Consider the following 25,973-nt stretch of genomic DNA (forward strand, 5'->3'; position numbering starts at 1 on the left):
GAGAGATAAAACGTGCCGAGGCAACACGGCGGAATCCCAAAGGTCAAATGGTAACGATCTCATCTCTTCTATTTGCTTTCAAGTGGGAAGAACACCAGAGTAAACATTCTGTTAACTTTGCAATATCAGTGTAATAAGGACATCTGATCAAACTAATGCTGAATTGATGTTAGCTAGCGGATGAAAGTGTCCTTGTAGGGCTGTGTTTCATCTGTAGCCTGGTTGTCTAGTTCCATCAATATGCTCAGATATTGGACACAACTGCCTAGCCCCTGCCTAGTGCCTGGCTAGCCCCTGCCTAGTGCCTGGCTAGCCCCTGCCTAGTGCCTGGCTAGTGCCTGCCTAGTGCCTGGCTAGCCCCTGCCTAGTGCCTGGCTAGTGCCCTGGCTAGCGCCTGCCTAGTGCCTGGCTAGTGCCTGGCTAGTGCCTGGCTAGTGCCCTGGCTAGTGCCCTGGCTAGTGCCCCTGCCTAGTGCCTGCCTAGTGCCCTGGCTAGTGCCCTGGCTAGTGCCTGGCTAGTGCCCTGGCTAGTGCCCTGGCTAGTGCCTGCCTAGTGCCTGGCTAGTGCCTGCCTAGTGCCTGGCTAGTGCCTGCCTAGTGCCTGCCTAGTGCCTGCCTAGTGCCCTGGCTAGTGCCCTGGCTAGTGCCTGCCTAGTGCCCTGGCTAGTGCCCTGGCTAGTGCCTGCCTAGTGCCCTGGCTAGTGCCCTGGCTAGTGCCTGCCTAGTGCCTGCCTAGTGCCTGCCTAGTGCCTGGCTTGTCCCTGCCTAGTGCCTGCCTAGTGCCTGGCTAGTGCCTGCCTAGTGCCCTGGCTAGTGCCCTGCCTAGTGCCCTGGCTAGTGCCCTGGCTAGTGCCCTGGCTAGTGCCTGGCTAGTGCCTGGCTAGTGCCTGGCTAGTGCCTGGCTAGTGCCTGGCTAGTGCCTGGCTAGTGCCTGGCTAGTGCCTGGCTAGTGCCTGGCTAGTGCCTGGCTAGTGCCGTGTACTTTGGATGTGAAACCAAAGTGTGAATGTTTCACTGACCAGGTACACTGTGACATTAATTTCATCCAATCATCACCTAAACATCGAATTGCTCTTGAATAGGCCTACATTGCAAAAAGATAAATGCTTCAAACTTGTGTGGTTTGTTTTTTGTTATCTATGAGCAGAGTTATTGGCACTTATCTCACTGATTATCCCTAAAGCCAACACCTTATTTGGCAGCCTTTCCTTCCACTTCTCTACTGCCAGTGACTGGAACGAATCGCAAAAATCGCTGAAGTTGGAGACTTTTATTTCCCTCACCAACTTTAAACATCAGCTATCTGTGCAGCTAACCGATCGCTGCAGCTGTACATAGTCCATCTGTAAATAGCCCACCCAATCTACCTACCTCATCCCCATACTGTTTTTATTTGATTTATTTTTCTGCTATTTTGCACACCAGTATCTCTACCTGCACATCATCATCTGATCATTTATCACTCCAGTGTTAATCTGCTAAATTGTAATTATTCACTCCTATCGCCTATTTATTGCCTACCACCTTGTGCCAGCAGCATATCCCCCTGCATACCACTGCTGGTTTGATTCTGGAGCTAAGCAGGGTTGGTCCTGGTCAGTTCCTGGATGGGAGACCAGATGCTGCTGGAAGTGGTGTTGGAGGGCCAGTAGGAGGCACTCTTTCCTCTGGTCTAAATGTTTTTATCCCAGGGCAGTGATTGGGCACATTGGACACTGCCCTGTGTTGGTTGCCCTCTTTCGGATGGGATGTTAAATGGGTGTCCTGACTCTCTGAGATCATTAAAGATCCCATGGCACTTATTGTAGGGGTATTAACCCTGGTGTCCTGGCTAAGTTCCCAATCTGGCCCTCAAACCATCATGGTCACCAAATAATCCCAGTTTACAATTGGCTCATTAATCCCCCTGTAACTATTCCCCAGGTCGTTGCTGCAAATGAGAACGTGTTCTCTTACCTGGTAAAATAACAGATAAATAAAATGCCTTTTGCACACACTGTATATAGACTTTCTTTTTTCTACTGTGTCATTGACTTGTTTGTGTTATTGGCGTGTTTATTGTTTACTCCATGTGTAACTCTGTGTTGTTGTCTGTGTCACACTGCTTTGCTTTATCTTGACCAGGTCGCAGTTGTAAATGAGAACTTGTTCTCAACTGGCCTACCTGGTTAAATACAGGTGTTCTCAACTAGCCTACCTGGTTAAATAAAGGTGTTCTCAACTAGCCTACCTGGTTAAATAAAGGTGTTCTCAACTAGCCTACCTGGTTAAATAAAGGTGTTCTCAACTAGCCTACCTGGTTAAATACAGGTGTTCTCAACTAGCCTACCTGGTTAAATACAGGTGTTCTCAACTAGCCTACCTGGTTAAATAAAGGTGTTCTCAACTAGCCTACCTGGTTAAATACAGGTGTTCTCAACTAGCCTACCTGGTTAAATAAAGGTGTTCTCAACTAGCCTACCTGGTTAAATAAAGGTGTTCTCAACTGGCCTACCTGGTTAAATACAGGTGTTCTCAACTAGCCTACCTGGTTAAATAAACTAGCCTACCTGGTTAAATAAAGGTGTTCTCAACTAGCCTACCTGGTTAAATAAAGGTGTTCTCAACTAGCCTACCTGGTTAAATAAAGGTGTTCTCAACTAGCCTACCTGGTTAAATACAGGTGTTCTCAACTAGCCTACCTGGTTAAATAAAGGTGAAATAAAAATAAATAAATAAATAAATTGGGCAGGAAATAAATAAAAGACTTTAAGCTTTCATTTTCCAGGAAAACGATACTGACTAGAAGTGGTTTCCAGGAGGGGGCACTGTTGTCCTGACAACAAGACACCGCACCTCACAGTAACCAAGAGAGTAAGTCATTGTACATACAGCACAGAGTTCAGGTGGGCCTTCTTCTTACTTCAGTAAACAAAGGAAAGGAGCTTAACAACAAGGACAAAAAAAAATCACCAGAATGAAAGAAAGACTTCCAAAAGGACGAGGTAAAAAAAAGGAGAACAACTCAACAACAAAAAAAAGATTGATTTCTGCTCATTTTAATCCATTGTACAGGATGGTGGACTGATGTTTCAACGTCAAGCTGTCGTCTTCCTCCATAGTGACCTGGCCATTGCACATAGCTCCTATTTATACTAGCAGGTAGCCTAGTGGTTAGAGCATTGGGCTAATAACCTGAAAGTGTTGCTAGATCGAATCCCCGAGCTGACAGCGTAAAATCTGCAGTTCTATCCCTGAACAAGGCAGTTAACCTACTGTTCCCAGGCCGTCATTGCAAATAAGAATTTGATCTTAACTGACTTGCCTAGTTAAATTAATAAATACCTTAGATGCTTATTGAGATAAAATTATATGTTTCAAGGTAAATTATAGCACAAAGTGGTAGTGTGTCTTTTTTATTTAACCAGGTAGGCTAGTTGAGAACACCTGTATTTAACCAGGTAGGCTAGGTGAGAACACCTTTATTTAACCAGGTAGGCTAGGTGAGAACACCTTTATTTAACCAGGTAGGCTAGGTGAGAACACCTTTATTTAACCAGGTAGGCTAGGTGAGAACACCTTTATTTAACCAGGTAGGCTAGGTGAGAACACCTTTATTTAACCAGGTAGGCTAGGTGAGAACACCTTTATTTAACCAGGTAGGCTAGGTGAGAACACCTTTATTTAACCAGGTAGGCTAGGTGAGAACACCTGTATTTAACCAGGTAGGCTAGGTGAGAACACCTGTATTTAACCAGGTAGGCTAGGTGAGAACACCTGTATTTAACCAGGTAGGCTAGGTGAGAACACCTTTATTTAATCAGGTAGGCTAGGTGAGAACACCTGTATTTAACCAGGTAGGCTAGGTGAGAACACCTTTATTTAACCAGGTAGGCTAGGTGAGAACACCTTTATTTAACCAGGTAGGCTAGGTGAGAACACAGAGTTACACATGGAATAAACACACACACAGTCAATAACACAATAGAAAAGTCTATATACAGTATGTGCAAATGGAGTGAAGAGGTAAGGCAATAAATAGGCCATAGTAGCGAAGTAATTACAATTTAGCAGATTAACACGAGTGATAGATGAGCAGATGATGATGTGGAAATAGAAATACTGGTGTGCAAAAGAGCAGAAAAGTAAATAAAAACAATGTGGGGATGAGGTAGGTAGATTGGGTGGGCTATTTACAGATGGGCTGTGTACAGCTGCAGCGATCAGTAAGCTGCTCTGACAGCTGATGCTTAAAGTTAGTGAGGGAGATACAAGTCTCCAACTTTAGCGATTTTTGAGATTTGTTCCAGTCACTGGCAGCAGAGAACAGGAAGGAAAGGCAGCCAAATGAGGGTTAATGTCTGGTTAATCAATAGACCATGTCAACATATACATAGGTGATATTTGGGTGTCTGTGGATCTGTGAACCCCCCAAAAAATCAAGGCGACAACATTATAGAAACGAGGACAGTGAGAAAAAAAATTAATCATAATTTAGCCCCTTAGGATCCACAGTGGAGGCAGGGTAGCCTAGTGGTTAGAGCGTTGGACTTTAACCGGAAGGTTGCAAGTTCAAACCCCCGAGCTGACAAGGTACAAATCTGTTGTTTTGTCCCTGAACATTGCAGTTAACCCACTATTCCTAGGCCATCAATGAAAATAAGAATTTGTTCTTAACTGACTTGCCTGGTTAAATAAATAAAATTTAAAAAAGTGTCCAAGGAGTACAGGCAAAATGCCTCTCTTTGTTCTAGTTTACGTACGATGTCATCTCCTGTTGGTGAAACCTGGATGACGTCACCTCCTCTTGGTGACATCAGGACGTGTTCTATTAGCTAGTAAACGCATGGAGGAAGGTGAGTCAACGTTGGATTAGATACAGTGGCGCGCAATAGCATAGGCCCGTGTTTATATTTCGAATAGGGGCCTTGTGTTCTGAAATGCAGAGTTTCAACGCTAGTTTAGTTTTGACCAATGGAAGTAGCCCTTCGGATTACTTTTCAGCATATACGTGACATTCGTGGTGCTGCAATTAATGAAGCTTTGTATTTTCGTATTCTTTACCTGTAGTATAAAACTGTAGTATTGCTGGTGATGTCACAATGTACATAGTGGCCACACTTGTAATTTCCATCAGAGCGGGCCTGGGAGCCAAAATGTCACGCTTCTTGGGTAGCTGCACGCTGTGCGTAACTCGATTGTGCGCACGGCGAAAACAAAAATGCTACTTTAGTAGATGTGGATCCATTTTGAGGGATGTTCCAGGGTTTCATTAAAATGGATTTGACTCGACCGGCACATGGGCCGTAATCCGTGTGGGGAAAAAAAAAAAAAACACAAACGTGGCGACCATTTTGTCCTGGTTTCTATTAGAGTCAGTGAGTAGGCTTTGACATTCAGTCTCTGTAGCACGGGTATAGAGGCCTGTTCAATGACACCCTTATCATACCCCGGCGTTGCAGGAACCTGGTGCGCATGCCATTAGCGTTGCGCTCAAAATCTATGTCTGTACTACAGTTACATCAGAGTCTTACAAATGAACCCAGCGGTATGTTCCGCTGAAGGTGTGCCGTGGTGATTGTGGTGCTTCTACTCTGTGTCTTGCTGGAGATCGTAGACTCCACCTGGTTTTCTTTATTTTTGTGGAGATCAAAGAAGTCTATTTTCTTTCTGACTTCTCTCTGCTGTTAATTTGAGATTGGTGTCAGAGAAGTTCATTTAAAGAAATGAACTCAGATGAGAGAGTTAGTACGGTTCCAATCCCAGTAGGATGTTGTCTATGGATATTTTCCAAAGAGTGGCATTCTGGAAATATGGGGTTTTCTGGACTTCATAAATGCAGGTCTCTTCACTGGGAGGGTCTCTTCCCAGGGTCCCATGGGGCTCCCGAGTGGCGTAGTGGTCTAAGGCACTGCATCTCAGTGCTAGAGGCGTCACTACAGACACCCTGGTTTGAATCCAAGTCGTTTCGCAACCGGCAGTGATTGGGAGTCCCATAGGGCGGCACACAATAGGCCCGGCATTGTCCGGGTTTGGCCGGGTGTAGGCCGTCATGGGACGGAAAGGAGGTTTATACACACTATTATGTAGTTTCGGTAAGCCAATATAAACTGGACAGGCTGGCCGTGGTGTAATGAGAAAAGTCCTTCTTCGTATCCGTTATCCAACCCTGTGAAAGAGCGTTATCAATGAAGCTATCTATATCCCTTTTCTTTTCTGTCCGTGGGGTTGTAACGGAGAGGTACCAGAGAGTTGAGCATAGACCTCACTCCTATATTGTTCCCTGCTTCATAACACAATATCTAGATTGTCTTTCAGTTCCTTCAAAGCATTTTGTTCATCATTACTGAGATTAGCTGCTTGTTTAGGGGTATTGCGGGTCAATTTAGCAAAATCATTTTCTATCAGCCTACTTACTGTAGGTGAGAACAGATGGAGTCAAATTAGCATAAGGCAAAAAACTCAAACTCAAGTGGTTTGTTCTCTCACATCAGGAATGCCATATGCATTATAGTTTCTGAACTCTGCATTGCCATCACATGACCTATTAGCACAGAATAAATTAGTTTAATGTAATTGGTAAACAACTTCTAATGCAAAACGCTCCATCCTATTTGAAAAGGGAGAATGAGTCCTTTCCTCAGGACTGTCACTTGGTCAGAGGACTGTCACTTGGTCAGAGGACTGTCACTTGGTCAGAGGACTGTCACTTGGTCAGAGGTCACTTGGTCAGAGGACTGTCACTTGGTCAGAGGACTGACACTTGGTCAGAGGACTGACACTTGGTCAGAGGACTGACACTTGGTCAGAGGTTTGACACTTGGTCAGAGGACTGACACTTGGTCAGAGGACTGACACTTGGTCAGAGGATTGACACTTGGTCAGAGGACTGACACTTGGTCAGAGTACAGTAAAGTATGCATGCACAGACACACGCACACACCTCTAACAAACAAACACACACACCGACTCAGTCAGTCAGTGGATACTGACTAATGGGTTCTCGTCTGTTATCTAATGGGTTCTAGTCTGTTATCTAACGGGTTCTAGTCTGAAATCTAATGGGTTTTAGTCTGTTATCTAATGGGCTCTAGTCTGTTATCTAACGGATTCTAGTCTGTTATTAATGGGTTCTAGTCTGAAATCTAATGGGTTCTAGTCTGTTATCTAATGTGTTCTAGTCTGAAATCTAATGGGTTCTAGTCTGTTATCTAATGGGTTCTAGTCTGTTATCTAATGGGTTCTAGTATGTTATCTAATGGGCTCTAGTCTGTTATCTAATGGGCTCTAGTCTGTTATCTAATGTGCTCTAGTCTGTTATCTAATGGGCTCTAGTCTGTTATCTAATGGGCTCTAGTATGTTACCTAATGGGCTCTAGTATGTTACCTAATGGGCTCTAGTCAAGGCCTTTATGGACCACATTGGAAATAAATGGAATCACTTTAACATGTTATCCCCATATCCCCAGGGTCTCCGGGATTGTACGACTTAGTGCATATATTTTCCCAATCAAATCAATCCACCAATTAATCAATCAATCAATTAATCAAACAGGTAGGCCGCTAAGCAGAACTCACTTGAGGTTCCTCTCCACCCCCCTGCTCTCGTACTTGTCTCCCTGGTTGAGCAGCCGGAGGATGCCCTTCTCAAATGACTCTGTGGACTGCTCCTTGGGAAGCTGCATGACGGGGATTAAGTTTTAACAGGTTATGTACAGCACCATTCAAACAAACACCTTTAAAACCAGAGCTAGGAGATGTCCTTAACAGTTCAACATTCAATTCATTAGGTTCATTAACTCATAAAGTTAGTTCATTATCCCTGCTTATAATCAGTGGGTGAACGTCCTGTCAATACTATGCAGGGAACTTGGGCTCAATTCCATTTCAATTCAGTCAATTTTGGCACGTTAATAAGGATAGCTGGCAGTTTGCAGCATTTATAAAACGTAGTTAGGGAAAATACCTTCAACAAGAAGCTCTCCAGTTCAAGCTGTGTTTTCCTGACATTGCTGGATGAGAAGTCAGACCACTTCACCTGAAAGACAAGATCAAATGTTACACTGTCATCCAAGGGATGTATATTAACGTTACCAGATATTGAAGGGGACATTGGGTAAGGACAAAGACGCATTGGGTAAGGACAAAGACGCATTGGGTAAGGACAAAGACGCATTGGATAAGGACAAATACGCATTGGTTAAGGACAAAGACACATTGGGTAAGGACAAAGAAGCATTGGGTAAGGACAAAGACGCATTGGGTAAGGACAAAGACGCATTGGGTAAGGACATTGGGTAAGGACAAACAAAGGACAAAGACGCATTGGGTAAGGACAAAGAAGCATTGGGTAAGGACAAAGACGCATTGGGTAAGGACAAAGACGCATTGGGTAAGGACAAAGGCATTGGGTAAGGACAAAGACAAAGGACAAAGACGCATTGGGTAAGGACACAGACACATTGGGTAAGGACAAAGACGCATTGGGTAAGGACAAAGACGCATTGGGTAAGGACAAAGACGCATTGGGTAAGGACAAAGACACATTGGGTAAGGACAAAGACGCATTGGGTAAGGACAAAGACGCATTGGGTAAGGACAAAGACACATTGGGTAAGGACAAAGACACATTGGGTAAGGACAAAGACGCATTGGGTAAGGACAAAGACGCATTGGGTAAGGACAAAGACGCATTGGGTAAGGACAAAGACGCATTGGGTAAGGACAAAGACGCATTGGGTAAGGACAAAGAAGCATTGGGTAAGGACAAAGACGCATTGGGTAAGGACAAAGACGCATTGGGTAAGGACAAAGACGCATTGGGTAAGGACAAAGACGCATTTAAGGACAAAGGTAAGGACAAAGACGCATTGGGTAAGGACAAAGACGCATTGGGTAAGGACAAAGACGCATTGGGTAAGGACAAAGACGCATTGGGTAAGGACAAAGACGCATTGGGTAAGGACAAAGACGCATTGGGTAAGGACAAAGACGCATTGGGTAAGGACAAAGACGCATTGGGTAAGGACAAAGACGCATTGGGTAAGGACAAAGACGCATTGGGTAAGGACAAAGACGCATTGGGTAAGGACAAAGACAAAGGACAAAGACGCATTGGGTGGGTAAGGACAAAGACGCATTGGGTAAGGACAAAGACGCATTGGGTAAGGACAAAGACGCATTGGGTAAGGACAAAGACGCATTGGGTAAGGACAAAGACACGCATTGGGTAAGGACAAAGACGCATTGGGTAAGGACAAAGACATTTGGGACAAATACGCATTGGTTAAGGACAAAGACACATTTAAGGACAAAGACGCATTGGGTAAGGACAAAGACACATTGGGTAAGGACAAAGACACAAGGACAAAGACACTTTGGGTAAGGACAAAGAATTGGGTAAGGACACGCATTGGGTAAGGACAAAGACACTTTGGGTATGGACAAAGACACTTTGGGTAAGGACAAAGACACATTGGGTAAGGACAAAGACACTTTGGGTAAGGACAAAGACACTTTGGGTAAGGACACAGTAAGAAGGGGAAACAAAAATCCCACCATGGGAATGTTTTTCCTCAAACAAACAACATTTACAAATCTACCATCTTGGCTTTGCTGCTTATACACCATCGGTGTTAATAGAGATTATCAAGATTATCCCTAGAAGACAATAATAAAGAATTATATCAGCCAAGCGCTACAACAAGATGCTACAAAAGCTCTTTAGTCTGCCCTGCTGTGAAAACTGTTTGGTTTAATCAGATCTTTAGAAAAATATTGTTTGTGTTTAGTCCTGCAGTTGTAAAAGTCTTGTTTGTGTTTTTGTACTGCCCCGCGGTTTTCTGCTTTCCCAACCTAATGACTTGGATTTACGATGGTATTCTTGGGAGAGTTTCAGGGACTTTTCTTCAACAGTTCGTTGGCCTACTACAACCGGATCTGACTGGGTCATTAGGTCACATGATAAAACAGTCCAAAACACAGAGGCCCAGCCAGCCATAGAGATATCCTTTCTGACAGCAGGGGTTTAGGCTAGAGGAAGCTACAGAAGGGCTAAGGACAGCAATTCATATCTAGGCTAACTGTCTGAGGGAAGAGTGACAGACAGGCAGACAGACAGACAGACAGACAGACAGACAGACAGACAGACAGACAGACAGACAGACAGACAGACAGACAGACAGACAGACAGACAGACAGACAGACAGACAGACAGACAGACAGACAGACAGACAGACAGACAGACAGACAGACAGACAGACAGACAGACAGACAGACAGACAGACAGACAGACAGACAGACAGACAGACAGACAGACAGACAGACAGACAGACAGACAGACAGACAGACAGACAGACAGACAGACAGACAGACAGAGACAGACAGACAGACAGACAGACAGACAGACAGACAGACAGACAGACAGACAGACAGACAGACACAGACAGACAGGCAGACAGACAGACAGACAGACAGACAGACAGACAGACAGACAGACAGACAGACAGACAGACAGACAGACAGACAAACAGACCTATAACAAGACAATCTCCTTGTGCTGCTGCACTAAGCAGGAGGACTAGCTAAGACTAACTGAGTGATCCAGGATAAACAGATGAAGGGGGAATGACTCACAATGGCAGTCACAAAGCGAGCGATGACAGGGAAACACTGATAGGACAGAAGCCTGTCAGTCACAAAGTGTCTGCAGTCTGTCCCACCTCCCGGTACCTGTGGTCAGTGTGATTTATGTGAGCTGCGGAGGAAGGAGAGAGCCTGACGCTCCTTCATTGTCTCTGTGTGTGAATTTTCAGGGCTCTACAGTACAACCATTTTACTTGCATATACTCCTAAAAATAGAAAAATAGATATGTGAACTGAAAAAGCACAAGCGGGAGTTGTGATTTATAGCAAGTCTTGTTTCATTGCTGGTAGCTACAGTACACAAATAACCATAGAAAAATGAACGCTTTCTTATTTCTATGCAAAGAACAAGGTAGAGCCCCATAAAACCTGGGGCGCACTGTGAGGGATGTGCTGAAAGATACCGTTTTAGAAGCGCACAGGCACAGAAGTTGGTCGAATTTACCCAAAAGTCTACTGAAGTGTGACTTTGTCCTCGTGTTTCTTGGCTATTTACATCTTCTCTTCACACGCTAGGTTGTTGTTCAACGGTAGTTTGGGTTTTCTCAACTGCTACTAGCAAAGGGATGTCAGACAATCTCGTCTCGAGAGACAGACGGACGGACAGACATGCCAATCCCACCGTTACCACGGTAAGGTCACCCAAGTGGCTCAGATATTTGAGGGTACATTGTACTTTACTGAGCATGGACCACCCCCAAAAAACTTTTACTCATGAACTTTTTGTTATTTCTTATCATAAAAACACACTTCCTCAAATACTTTCATTGTGCTCTTATATGTCTTTGTGCGCTCCTAAATGTCTTTGTGTGCTCCTAAATGTCTTTGTGCTCTCCTAAATGTCTTTGTGCACTTCTAAATGTCTCTGTGCACTTCTAAATGTCTTTGTGCTCTCCTAAATGTATTTGTGTGCTCCTAAATGTCTTTGTGCGCTCCTAAATGTCTTTGTGCTCTCCTAAATGTCTTTGTGCACTTCTAAATGTCTCTGTGAACTTCTAAATATCTTTGTGCTCTCCTAAATGTATTTGTGTGCTCCTAAATGTCTTTGTGCGCTCCTAAATGTCTTTCTGCACTTCTAAATGTGTGCTCCTAAATGTCTTTGTGTGCTCCTAAATCTCTTTGTGTGCTCCTAAATGTCAGGATGGACAGAGAGAAACAGAGAGAGAGAGAGAGAGAGACAGAGAGACAGACAGAGAGACAGACAGAGAGAGACAGAGAGAGACAGAGAGAGACAGAGAGAGAGAGAGAGAGAGAGACAGAGAGAGACTGAGAGAGACAGAGAAAGACATAAATGTCTTTATGCGCTCCTAAATGTCTTTGTGTGCTCCTAAATGTCTTTATGCGCTCCTAAATGTATTTGTGTGCTCCTAAATGTCAGGATGGACAGAGACAGACAGAGAGAGACATTTACATAAGCCTCGTGTTAGAGGACTGTGTTCTCTGGGAATGGGAGGACGTGATACGGAGTTGTCAAGGGACGAAAGTCAGCTAGACGACTACTAGACGTGGCCTTGGGAATGTGGTCGGTATCAAAAGCTCTGAGGGTACTAACTTTTTAAAGCATGACAGCTAAACCTATTGACAAGGCCCCTGTTACAGCTATTCCCAAACTGGGGTACACACATTGCCGTTGGGGGTACACCAAATAAAAATGTGATTCACATTTTCAAACAGTACATTTATATTTTCCAACAGGGCTATACATTTGGGAGAGTTTTGTTTTCTCTCTCGCCCGAGTAGCCTCGTTTCACTGCCAAAAATAAAATTAAACCATCTAGTGTTCAGAGAAATAACACAATGCCAAATACAGGAAGCCTAGTCAAATAATTAACATCCAATCACATTCACCGTTACTCATCCAATCACATTCACTGTTACTCATCCAATCACATTCACCGTTACTCATCCAATCACATTAACCGTTACTCATCCAATCACATTCACCGTTACTCATCCAATCACATTAACCGATACTCATCCAATCACATTAACCGTTACTCATCCAATCACATTAACCATTACTCATCCAATCACATTAACCGTTACTCATCCAATCACATTAACCGTTACTCATCCAATCACATTAACCGTTACTCATCCAATCACATTAACCGATACTCATCCAATCACATTATCCGTTACTCATCCAATCACATTCACCGTTACTCATCCAATCACATTAACCGATACTCATCCAATCACATTAACCGTTACTCATCCAATCACATTACCGTTACTCATCCAATCACATTAACCGTTACTCATCCAATCACATTCACCGTTACTCATCCAATCACATTAACCGTTATTCATCCAATCACATTAACCGATACTCATCCAATCACATTCACCGTTACTCATCCAATCACATTAACCGATACTCATCCAATCACATTCACCGTTACTCATCCAATCACATTAACCGTTCACTCTTGCTCAGACATTTAGAAACGAAACAGGACACTGAATAATAAGGGAGTTTTTGGAGCAGGAATAAAGACGACTTTTGAGTAGTAAGACGTATAAAAGAAACAGATACCATTAATAACAAGGGTCTAGAAGAGTCTTATATGGTGAGCTACCAGGTGGCTAGGACAGGCAAGACCCATACTATAGTGGAGCACCTAATTCTTCGTGCTGCCGTGGATATGGCTGGGACAATGCTGGGGGAAAAGGCCCCAAAAAAACTATAGAGACAATGTCTTCATCAAACAACACTGTTTCACAACGCATCAGTGACATGGCAGGAGATAATTACTGCTTCTCATACAAGCCAGTGAATTATCTGCGTTACAGCTGGATGAGTCAACAGACAAGGTGGCCTGGCACAGCACCTGGTATATGTCCGTTACGATTATGGCGGATCAATTAAGGAAGACATCCTCTTCTGCAAACCGCTGGAAACCAGGACAACAGGAACGGATATCTTTAAAGTACTGGACAGCTTTGTGACATCAAATGGACTTTGGTGGTCAAGATGTGTTGTTCTGCACAATGCAATGATATGAGCAGCGACCGTGTAACGCTTCTACAACATACAGAAGTGCGCTGGTTATCAAGGGGAAAAGTGTTGACACGTTTGTTTTTAAATTGAAATGTTCTTTACATTTTCACTTGTCTGACTGCTTGCATGATGACGAGTTTCTCACACGACTGGCCTCTCTAGGTGATGTCTTTTCTCACCTGAATGATCTGAATCTGGGATTACAGGGACTCTCTGCAACTATATTCAATGTGCGGGACAAAATTAAGGCTCTGATTAAGAAGTTGGAGCTCTTCTCTGTCTGCATTAACAAGGACAACACACAGGACTTTCCAACATTGAATGATTTGGGTGCACAATTACGCAGGCACCTTCCAGAAACGGACGACACAAACAACTGGATTCGTTGTCCCTTTCATGCCCTGCCTCCAGTCCACTTATCGATATCTGAACAGGAGAGCCTCATCGAAATTGCAACAAGCGGTTCTGTGAAAATTTTATTTAATCAAAAGCCACTGCCAAATTTCTGGATTGGGCTGCGCTCCGAGTATCCTGCCTTGGCAAATCGCACTGTTAAGACACTGATGCCCTTCGCAACCACGTACCTATGTGAGAGTGGATTCTTGGCCCTCACTAGCATGAAAACTAAATACAGGCGCAGACTGTGTGTGGGAAATGATTTAAGACTGAGACTCTCCAATACAACCCAACATTGCAGAGTTATGTGCATCCTTTCAAGCACACCCTTCTCATTAACCTGTGGTGTTATTCACATTGTTTGATGAAAAAACAAGGTTTAATATGTAATATCTAACTAAATGCTTGTGTTCCCAGCTCCAACAGTGCAGTAATATCTAACTAAATGCTTGTGTTTCTAGCTCCAACAGTAATATCTAACTAAATGCTTGTGTTCCTAGCTCCAGCAGTGCAGTAGTATCTAACTAAATGCTTGTGTTCCTAGCTCCAACAGTGTAGTAGTATCTAACTAAATGCTTGTGTTCCTAGCTCCAACAGTAGTATCTAACTAAATGCTTGTGTTTCTAGCTCCAACAGTGCAGTAATATCAGCTCCAACAGTAATATCTAACTAAATGCTTGTGTTTCTAGCTCCAACAGTGCAGTAGTATCTAACTAAATGCTTGTGTTTCTAGCTCCAACAGTGCAGTAGTATCTAACTAAATGCTTGTGTTTCTAGCTCCAACAGTGCAGTAGTATCTAACTAAATGCTTGTGTTTCTAGCTCCAACAGTGCAGTAATATCTAACTAAATGCTTGTGTTTCTAGCTCCAACAGTAATATCTAACTAAATGCTTGTGTTTCTAGCTCCAACAGTAATATCTAACTAAATGCCTGTGTTTCTAGCTCCAACAGTAATATCTAACTAAATGCTTGTGTTTCTAGCTCCAACAGTAATATCTAACTAAATGCTTGTGTTTCTAGCTCCAACAGTAATATCTAACTAAATGCTTGTGTTCCTAGCTCCAACAGTACAGTAATATCTAACTAAATGCTTGTGTTTCTAGCTCCAGCAGTGCAGTAGTATCTAACTAAATGCTTGTGTTTCTAGCTCCAACAGTGCAGTAGTATCTAACTAAATGCTTGTGTTCCTAGCTCCAACAGTGCAGTAGTATCTAACTAAATGCTTGTGTTTCTAGCTCCAACAGTGCAGTAATATCTAACTAAATGCTTGTGTTTCTAGCTCCAACAGTAGTATCTAACTAAATGCTTGTGTTCCTAGCTCCAACAGTACAGTAGTATCTAACTAAATGCTTGTGTTTCTAGCTCCAACAGTGCAGTAGTATCTAACTAAATGCTTGTGTTTCTAGCTCCAACAGTGCAGTAATATCTAACTAAATGCTTGTGTTTCTAGCTCCAACAGTGCAGTAGTATCTAACTAAATGCTTGTGTTTCTAGCTCCAACAGTGCAGTAATATCTAACTAAATGCTTGTGTTTCTAGCTCCAACAGTAGTATCTAACTAAATGCTTGTGTTTCTAGCTCCAACAGTACAGTAGTATCTAACTAAATGCTTGTGTTTCTAGCTCCAACAGTGCAGTAGTATCTAACTAAATGCTTGTGTTTCTAGCTCCAACAGTGCAGTAATATCTAACTAAATGCTGGTGTTTCTAGCTCCAACAGTGCAGTAATATCTAACTAAATGCTTGTGTTTCTAGCTCCAACAGTGCAGTAGTATCTAACTAAATGCTTGTGTTCCTAGCTCCAACAGTGCAGTAGTATCTAACTAAATGCTTGTGTTTCCAGCTCCAACAGTGCAGTAATATCTAACTAAATGCTGGTGTTTCTAGCTCCAACAGTGCAGTAGTATCTAACTAAATGCTTGTGTTTCTAGCTCCAACAGTGCAGTAATATCTAACTAAATGCTTGTGTTTCTAGCTCCAACAGTGCAGTAATATCTAACTAAATGCTGGTGTTTCTAGCTCCAACAGTGCAGTAATATCTAACTAAATGCTTGTGTTTCTAGCTCCAACAGTGCAGTAGTATCTAACTAAATTCTTGCTCAGGGGGTACGGGGAAAGTCAAATGTGTAGAATAAATTTGAAATGCTTTGGTTTAGGCCAATTTATTGTTAACGTTAACTATTCAATGATAGCTTTTATTATTTATATAAAAAAATAAAATGCTTGATTGCATTTCACGTCATGCTTGTATGCTGTATGATGACATGAACTCATACATTGTTGGTTGATACAGTAGCTTAGATATCGAATCATTCCTGGGACCACCCATAACGTACAAATGTACGCACGCATGACTGTAAGTCGCTTTGGATAAAAGCGTCTGCTCAATGGCACATATTACCCAAAACCCCACTGAGAGACCCACGACAGGCCATGCCTGGAAAGGGCAGCAATCACTACACATGGAATAGAACTGTCTCGTTCAAAAACAGAGTGGCCAAACTGAAGCTTTCAGTCCTCTGTATCCTTCTCTTTCAATCCCTGCTGTGTATGTATGTGTGTATGTAAATGTGTGTATATGTGTGTGTGTGGCACTGTGTGGGCCCTGGGCTGTGCAGTCTTGCAGAGGCCTGTTGTCCCTCTTTGTCTGTCTGGCTGCTAACGCAGAGTGGATGCCCTGCTCTCTTTGCACAGAGGAATAGACAGTTACATCACTCTGCCTCTCACTCACTCTTAGACAAAGAAGCCTATAGGATGTTAGAGTGAGAGTGACAGAGTGAGAGGGACACAGTGAGAGGGACAGAGTGAGAGGGACACAGTGAGAGGGACAGAGTGAGAGGGACACAGTGAGAGGGACAGAGTGAGAGGGACACAGTGAGAGGGACAGAGTGAGAGGGACAGAGTGAGAGGGACAGAGTGAGAGGGACACAGTGAGAGGGACAGAGTGAGAGGGACACAGTGAGAGGGACAGAGTGAGAGGGACACAGTGAGAGGGACAGAGTGAGAGGGACAGAGTGAGAGGGACAGAGTGAGAGGGACAGAGTGAGAGGGACACAGTGAGAGGGACAGAGTGAGAGGGACACAGTGAGAGGGACAGAGTGAGAGGGACACAGTGAGAGGGACACAGTGAGAGGGACAGAGTGAGAGGGACAGAGTGAGAGGGACAGAGTGAGAGGGACAGAGTGAGAGGGACACAGTGAGAGGGACAGAGTGAGAGGGACAGAGTGAGAGGGACAGAGTGAGAGGGACAGAGTGAGAGGGACACAGTGAGAGGGACAGAGTGAGAGGGACAGAGTGAGAGGGACAGAGTGAGAGGGACACAGTGAGAGGGACAGAGTGAGAGGGAAAGGGACAGAGTGAGAGGGACAGAGTGAGAGGGACAGAGTGAGAGGGACAGAGGGACAGAGTGAGAGGGACAGAGTGAGAGGGACAGAGTGAGAGGGACACAGTGAGAGGGACAGAGTGAGAGGGACAGAGTGAGAGGGACACAGTGAGAGGGACACAGTGAGAGGGACAGAGTGAGAGGGACACAGTGAGAGGGACAGAGTGAGAGGGACACAGTGAGAGGGACAGAGTGAGAGGGACACAGTGAGAGGGACACAGTGAGAGGGACAGAGTGAGAGGGACAGAGTGAGAGGGACAGAGTGAGAGGGACACAGTGAGAGGGACAGAGTGAAAGGGACAGAGTGAGAGGGACAGAGTGAGAGGGACAGAGTGAGAGGGACAGAGGGACAGAGTGAGAGGGACAGAGGGACAGAGTGAGAGGGACAGAGGGACAGTGAGAGGGAGAGGGACAGAGTGAGAGGGACAGAGGGACAGAGTGAGAGGGAAAGCGTGAGAGGGACAGAGTGAAAGTGAGAGGTACAAAGCGAGGGTGTGTGCGTGTTTGAGTCCTTCCCTGCATGAGTGAGTAAGTGAGTAATTGTGTGTGTGTGTGTGTGTGTGTGTGTGTGTGTGTGTGTGTGTGTGTGTGTGTGTGTGTGTGTGTGTGTGTGTGTGTCAGTGTGTGAGTGTTAGTCTTTCTCTCAGGTGTGTGTACACAGGCTTACAAGGTGTCAGGTCTTGCCAGCCAGCCAGCCATGTGTTTAACTGCCTTTCAACCAGGTTGTATAGTGGGTATTCTGACTGAGTTGACTTAGTTTACCAGCCATGTCCATGGGCCAAGTCCAGAACCAGACCAGCTACACATCCAGAACCAGACCAGCTCCAAGTCCAGAACCAGACCAGCTCCAAGTCCAGAACCAGGCCAGCTACACATCCAGAACCAGACCAGCTACACGTCCAGAACCAGACCAGCTCCAAGTCCAGAACCAGGCCAGCTACACGTCCAGAACCAGACCAGCTACACATCCAGAACCAGACCAGCTCCAAGTCCAGAACCAGACCAGCTCCAAGTCCAGAACCAGGCCAGCTACACATCCAGAACCAGACCAGCTCCAAGTCCAGAACCAGACCAGCTCCAAGTCCAGAACCAGACCAGCTCCAAGTCCAGAACCAGGCCAGCTCCACATCCAGAACCAGACCAGCTCCAAGTCCAGAACCAGACCAGCTACACGTCCAGAACCAGACCAGCTCCAAGTCCAGAACCAGACAAGCTCCAAGTCCAGAACCAGACCAGCTACAAGTCCAGAACCAGACCAGCTATTTCACCCCAAATTACAGGGGTGAGTCTGCCTGTTACAGAGCACAGGCAGAGGATGGGTTCACATAGTCCAGGGGCTGGGTTGGCAGGACAGACAAGAGCTGGCCTGGCCAGGGGATGGGTGGGCAGCATAGATCAGTGCTGGCCGGGCCAGGTGATGGGTGGGCAGCATAGATCAGAGCTGGCCTGGTCAGGGGATGGGTGGGCAGCATAGATCAGAGCTGGCCTGGCCAGGGGATGGGTGGGCAGCATAGATCAGAGCTGGCCGGGCCAGGGGATGGGTGGGCAGCATAGATCAGAGCTGGCCTGGCCAGGGGATGGGTGGGCAGCATAGATCAGAGCTGGCCGGGCCAGGGGTTGGGTGGGCAGCATAGATCAGAGCTGGCCTGGGCAGGGGTTGGGTGGGCAGCATAGATCAGAGCTGGCCTGGCCAGGGGTTGGGTGGGCAGCATAGATCAGAGCTGGCCTGGCCAGGGGTTGGGTGGGCAGCATAGATCAGAGCTTGCCTGGCCAGGGGTTGGGTGGGCAGCATAGATCAGAGCTGGCCTGGCCAGGGGTTGGGTGGGCAGCAAAATTACACACATTACTTATGACTACAAGACACTTATACGAGGCTGGGTTCGGACTATTGTCCTCGATTGTCCTCGTCTTCCCTTGTTTTGGATAGCTGGCATGTAGACGCCAGACGTCACATTTGATTTCACACTAAAGAAAGCAATCATCTAGACAGACATTATAAGTCTCAAAATGTACCCAAGCATTTAATTTCGGCAAACAAAATGAAACTCCTAATTTCCAGGTCACTTTGGCAGGCAGACAAGTCAGCACTGGAGTTAAAAAAGAAAAGACTGTCGAGACAGGATATACGAGACAGGATATACGAGACAGGATATACGAGACAGGTTATGCGAGACAGGATATGCGAGACAGGATATGCGAGACAGGTTATACGAGACAGGATATACGAGACAGGTTATACGAGACAGGATATACGAGACAGGTTATACGAGACAGGATATACGAGACAGGTTATACGAGACAGGATATACGAGACAGGATATACGAGACAGGTTATACGAGACCGGTTATACGAGACCGGTTATACGAGACAGGATATACGAGACAGGTTATACGAGACAGGTTATACGAGACAGGTTATACGAGACCGGTTATACGAGACAGGTTACACGAGACAGGTTATACGAGACAGGTTATACGAGACAGGATATACGAGACAGGTTATACGAGACAGGTTATACGAGACAGGATATACGAGACAGGTTATACGAGACAGGGTATACGAGACAGGTTACACGAGACAGGTTATACAATGAACATCTTGGCCATGTTCTGTTATAATCTCCACCCGGCACAGCCAGAAGAGGACTGCAAGAGGACTCCACATAGCCTGGTTCCTCTCTAGGTTTCTTCCTAGGTTTTGGCCTTTCTAGGGAGTTTTTCCTAGCCACCGTGCTTCTACACCTGCATTGCTTGCTGTTTGGGGTTTTAGGCTGGGTTTCTGTACAGCACTTTGAGATATCAGCTGATGTACGAAGGGCTATATATATATAAATTTGATTTTATTTGATTTGGTTGAGGCATTTATGCACAACAGCAATGACACACTACCTTGCTCTGGCAATTTTTTTTTTTTTTTTTTTTTTTTAGAAATCTCCGGCACCAACCCATGCATCGTGTGATTTTAACCAATTATGAAGAGGCATTTCCTACGAAATGCCTACTGATGTCACGCCCTGACCTTAGACAGCCGTTTTATGTCTCTATTTGATTTGGCCAGGGTGTGATTTGGGGTGGGCATTCTATGTTTTTGTTTTCTAAGATTTTGTATTTCTATGTTTTGGCCGGGTATGGTTCTCAATCAGGGACAGCTGTCTATCGTTGTCTCTGATTGGGAACCATACTTAGGTAGCCCTTTTTCCCTCCTTTCAGGGTGGGAAGTTAACTTTGTTTGTGGCACTAATGCCCTGTAAGCTTCACGGTTGTTGTTTCGTTTGTTGTTTTGTTGGCGACATTTTGAAATAAAAAGGAAAATGTACGCGCACCACGCTGCACTTTGGTCCACTTCTTTTGACGGCCATGACAACTGATCGTCTACTAATTGGTTGATAATGACATTGGAAACCCATACAGTGCCTTTGGAAAGTATTCAGACCCTTTGACATTTTCCACATTTTGCTACAGGTTTATTCTAAAATTGTATTTTTTTGCCAATTTTGCAGTTTTTGGGATGTACCAATTTTGGGGGTGTACCTGTGGATGTATTTCAAGGCCTACATTCAAACTCAGTGCCTCTTTGCTTGACATCATGGGAAAATAAAAAGAAATCAGCCAAGACCTCAGAAGAAAATTGTAGACCTCCACTAGTCTGGTTCATCATTGGAAGCAATTTCCAAATTCCTGAAGGTACCACGTTCATCTGTACAAACAATAGTACACAAGTATAAACACCATGGGACCGCAGAGCCATCATAACGCTCAGGAAGGGGACGCGTTCTGTCTCCTAGAAATGAACGTACTTTGGTGCGAAAAGTGCAAATCAATCCCAGAACAACATCAAATGACCTTGTGACGATACCGGAGGAAACAGGTACAAAGAATCTATATCCACAGTAAAACGAGTCCTATATCGACATAACCTGAAAGGCCGCTCAACAAGGAAGAAGCCACGCTCCAAAACCGCAATAAAAAAGCCAGACTACGGTTTGCAACTGCACATGGGGACAAATATCGTACTTTTTGGAGAAATGTCCTCTGGTCTGATGAAACAAAAATATAACTGTTTGGCCATAATGACCATCGTTCTGTTTGGAGGAAAAAGGAGGAGGCTTGCAAGCCGAAGAACACCATCCCATCCGTGAAGCATGGGGGTGGCAGCATCATGTTGTGGGGGTGCTTTGCTGCAGGAGGGACTGGTGCACTTCACAAAATAGATGGCATCCTGAGGCAGGAGAATTATGTGGATATATTGAAGCAACATCTCAAGACATCAGTCAGAAAGTTAAAGCTTGGTCGCAAATGGGTCTTCCAAATGGACAATGACCCCAAGCGTACTTCCAAAGTTGTGGCAAAATGGCTTAAGGACAACAAAGTGAAGGTATTGGAGTGGCCATCACAAAGCCCTGACCTCAATCCTCTAGAAAATTTGTGGGCAGAACTGAAAAAGCATGTGCAAGGAGGCCTACAAACCTGACTCAGGTACACAAGCTCTGTCAGGAGGAATGGGCCAAAATTCATCTAACTTATTGTGGGAAGCTTGCGGAAGGCTACCCGAAACGTTTGACCCAAGTTAAACAATTTTAAGGCAATGCTACCACACACTAATTGAGTGTATCTAAACTTCTGACCCACTGGGAATGTGATGAAAGAAATAAAAGCTGAAATAAATCACTCTACTATTATTCTGACATTTCACATTCTTAAAATAAAGTGGTGATCCTAACTGACCTAAGACAGGGAATTGTTACTAGGATTAAATGTCGGAGCTGTGAAAAACTGAGTTTAAATGTAGTTGGTTAAGGTGTGTGTAAACTTCTGACTTCAACTGTATAAGAGCAAAGTACAGAGAGATCCTTGATAAAAACCTGCTCCAGAGCGCTCAGGACCTGAGTAAAGGGTCTGAATACTTATGGAAATGTGACTTCATTTTTTTGTGTTATTTATAAATGAGCAAAAATGTCAAAAAAATATTTTTTGCTTTGTCAATATGGGTTATTGTATCTCGATTGATGAGGGAAAAAACAATTTAAGACATTTTAGAATAAGGCCGTAACCTAACAAAATGTGGAAAAAGTTAAGAGGTCTGAAAACATTCCTAAGGCACTGTATCTTCCTCTATTTTTCCCCTCCACAAAACATAGGAACTCTCCATTTTCACATCAACTGTATGTTGATGTTGGGGTGGTGCTGGAGACGATGAATATGAATCTGACATTTTAAAAAACATTTCCCTTTAACAACAACATTTCCCGATAACACCATGGGCAGAATCATAACGTGTCTGTGAGTGTGTGCTTCCTGCTCTGTGAGAAACAGCACAGCAGCAGTTTCCTCATCCCTCATTAGAGGCTGAATCACATGAAGGATCAGAGCATGGCAAGGGGGGTTCTACGTTGGGCTCAGGCAGGCGGGCTAGACAAAGGAAATCCCCCAGCGGGGCACCTCTTTCCTGCTGCTCCCCCCTCTCTCTGGCAAACCCTGGCCTGGCACCAGCTGCTGAGGTAATGAAGTCAATACTGGCAACCAACCCTGGCCTGGCCTGCACTGGCACCAGCTGCTGAGGTAATGAAGTCAATACTGGCAACCAACCCTGGCATGGCACCAGCTGCTGAGGTAATGAAGTCAATACTGGCAACCAACCCTGGCCTGGCCTGCACTGGCACCAGCTGCTGAGGTAATGAAGTCAATACTGGCAACCAACCCTGGCCTGGCCTGCACTGGCACCAGCTGCTGAGGTAATGAAGTCAATACTGGCAACCAACCCTGGCCTGGCCTGCGCTGGCACCAGCTGCTGAGGTAATGAAGTCAATACTGGCAACCAACCCTGGCCTGGCCTGCCCTGGCACCAGCTGCTGAGGTAATGAAGTCAATACAGCAACCAACCCTGGCCTGGCCTGCGCTGGCACTAGCTGCTGAGGTAATGAAGTCAATACTGGCAACAAAGACCTGGCCTGGCCCTTGCTGGCACCAGCTGCTGAGGTAATGAAGTCAATACTGCAACCAACCCTGGCCTGGCCCTTGCTGGCACCAGCTGCTGAGGTAATGAAGTCAATACTGGCAACCAACCCTGGCCTGCGCTGGCACCAGCTGCTGAGGTAGTGAAGTCAATACTGGCAACCAACCCTGGCCTGGCCTGCGCTGGCACCAGCTGCTGAGGTAATGAAGTCAATACAGCAACCAACCCTGGCCTGCGCTGGCACCAGCTGCTGAGGTAATGAAGTCAATACTGGCAACCAACCCTGGCCTGGCCTGGCACCAGCTGCTGAGGTAATGAAGTCAATACTGGCAACAAAGACCTGGCCTGGCCCTTGCTGGCACCAGCTGCTGAGGTAATGAAGTCAATACTGCAACCAACCCTGGCCTGGCCCTTGCTGGCACCAGCTGCTGAGGTAATGAAGTCAATACTGGCAACCAACCCTGGCCTGGCCTGTGCTGGCACCAGCTGCTGAGGTAATGAAGTCAATACTGGCAACCAACCCTGGCCTGGCCTGGCACCAGCTGCTGAGGTAATGAAGTCAATACTGGCAACCAACCCTGGCCTGGCCTGGCACCAGCTGCTGAGGTAATGAAGTCAATACTGGCAACCAACCCTGGCCTGGCCTGCGCTGGCACCAGCTGCTGAGGTAATGAAGTCAATACTGGCAACCAACCCTGGCCTGGCCTGGCACCAGCTGCTGAGGTAATGAAGTCAATACTGGCAACCAACCCTGGCCTGGCCTGCGCTGGCACCAGCTGCTGAGGTAATGAAGTCAATACTGGCAACCAAACCTGGCCTGGCCTGGCACCAGCTGCTGAGGTAATGAAGTCAATACTGGCAACCAACCCTGGCCTGGCCTGCGCTGGCACCAGCTGCTGAGGTAATGAAGTCAATACTGGCAACCAACCCTGGCCTGGCCTGTGCTGGCACCAGCTGCTGAGGTAATGAAGTCAATACGGGCAACAAAGACCTGGCGTTCAACGCCCACAAGAGCGGATAATGGACCTTTTTTTGTTGCTGCTGAAATACGATGCCCATAGCTTACCCACGATGCTGCACGACATTCTAATAACATTTAATAAATCAACCCGTGTTTTTATTCAACGTATTTTCCGTGTCAATGCCGCGGGTTTCCTCTACGAGACGACTACTTTTCAGTCTACGTTTCTTTTCGGGGGTTTTTATTTGAATGTTACTTCCTACCAGCATGTTGATTCATCAGAAAACAAAGTTCTTCCTCTTCGTGAGTCGCGACTGAGACTGAGCCAATCAGCATTTTACTGTCGCCGTCTGTGCAAATCAAAATAGGGAGTGCAAAGTTACGCACCTCCACTTCTTTACCAGCAAATTATCATAAATCCATTGGATAATTTGTCAAGTTTCACTTATGTTTTAGTTAGCTAGTCTGTATTTATAAATATATATTACCATTTTATAAATGGTAAATTGCTTGTGATATGAATACATTTTGAAACCTAGCTCCCCCCCGTCGCTCCAAGATGAATGGTTTTGACCATGCTCCACTGCTTTGATTGGTGCAGCTAGAAACCACAAGTGTCTATCCTACAATGGTAAAAAAGGCATCTGCAAAAAGAAAAATCCACAAATGTATCTATTTTATAGTTCTGATGTTAAAAGGGTTAATGTTCTCTTATTTAGAAAAATAGTCCTGATCCTATAGGCCTAAACGATATCCCAAACAACTAGCAACACACTGAATTCATATAGAGAGATCTTCTGTTGAATCTGACAATTAATCTTAATGGTTGTACAGTCGTCTCAAATAAAACTGTGAAGGACCTCGGCGTTATTCTGGACCCTGATCTCTCTTTTGAAGAACATATCAAGACCATTTCAAGGACATCTTTTTTCCATCTACGTAACATTGCAAAAATCAGAAACTTTCTGTCCAAAAATGATGCAGAAAAATTAATCCATGCTTTTGTCACTTCTAGGTTAGACTACTGCAATGCTCTATTTTCCGGCTACCCGGATAAAGCACTAAATAAACTTCAGTTAGTGCTAAATACGGCTGCTAGAATCCTGACTAGAACCAAAAAATTAGATCATATTACTCCAGTGCTAGCCTCTCTACACTGGCTTCCTGTCAAAGCAAGGGCTGATTTCAAGGTTTTACTGCTAACCTACAAAGCATTACATGGGCTTGCTCCTACCTATCTCTCTGATTTGGTCCTGCCGTACATACCTACACGTACGCTACGGTCACAAGACGCAGGCCTCCTAATTGTCCCTAGAATTTCTAAGCAAACAGCTGGAGGCAGGGCTTTCTCCTATAGAGCTCCATTTTTATGGAACGGTCTGCCTACCAATGTCAGAGACACAAACTCGCTCTCAACCTTTAAGTCTTTACTGAAGACTCATCTCTTCAGTGGGTCATATGATTGAGTGTAGTCTGGCCCAGGAGTGGGAAGGTGAACGGAAAGGCTCTGGAGCAACGAACCGCCCTTGCTGTCTCTGCCTGGCCGGTTCCCCTCTTTCCACTGGGATTCTCTGCCTCTAACCCTATTACAGGGGCTGGGTCACTGGCTTACTGGGGCTCTCTCATGCCGTCCCTGGAGGGGGTGCGTCACCTGAG

General features: G+C 45.1%; 1 protein-coding gene across 2 annotated transcripts in view; it reads right to left on the bottom strand.

The window, feature by feature from the left end:
• Positions 1–25,973, bottom strand: part of LOC112234274 (zinc finger CCHC domain-containing protein 2) — an 81,014-nt gene that overhangs the window by 26,474 nt on the left and 28,567 nt on the right. For both annotated transcript variants that reach the window (XM_042298724.1, XM_042298723.1), the window contains exons 4-5: positions 7,945–8,016; positions 7,557–7,657 (exon numbers count right to left, since the gene is read on the bottom strand). In XM_042298724.1, coding sequence (XP_042154658.1) covers positions 7,557–7,657; positions 7,945–8,016 — 173 coding nt within the window. The remainder of the gene's footprint in view (positions 1–7,556; positions 7,658–7,944; positions 8,017–25,973) is intronic.

Source organism: Oncorhynchus tshawytscha, linkage group LG16 (genome assembly GCF_018296145.1).
Source record: "Oncorhynchus tshawytscha isolate Ot180627B linkage group LG16, Otsh_v2.0, whole genome shotgun sequence".
Classification (NCBI taxonomy): Eukaryota; Metazoa; Chordata; class Actinopteri; order Salmoniformes; family Salmonidae; genus Oncorhynchus; species Oncorhynchus tshawytscha.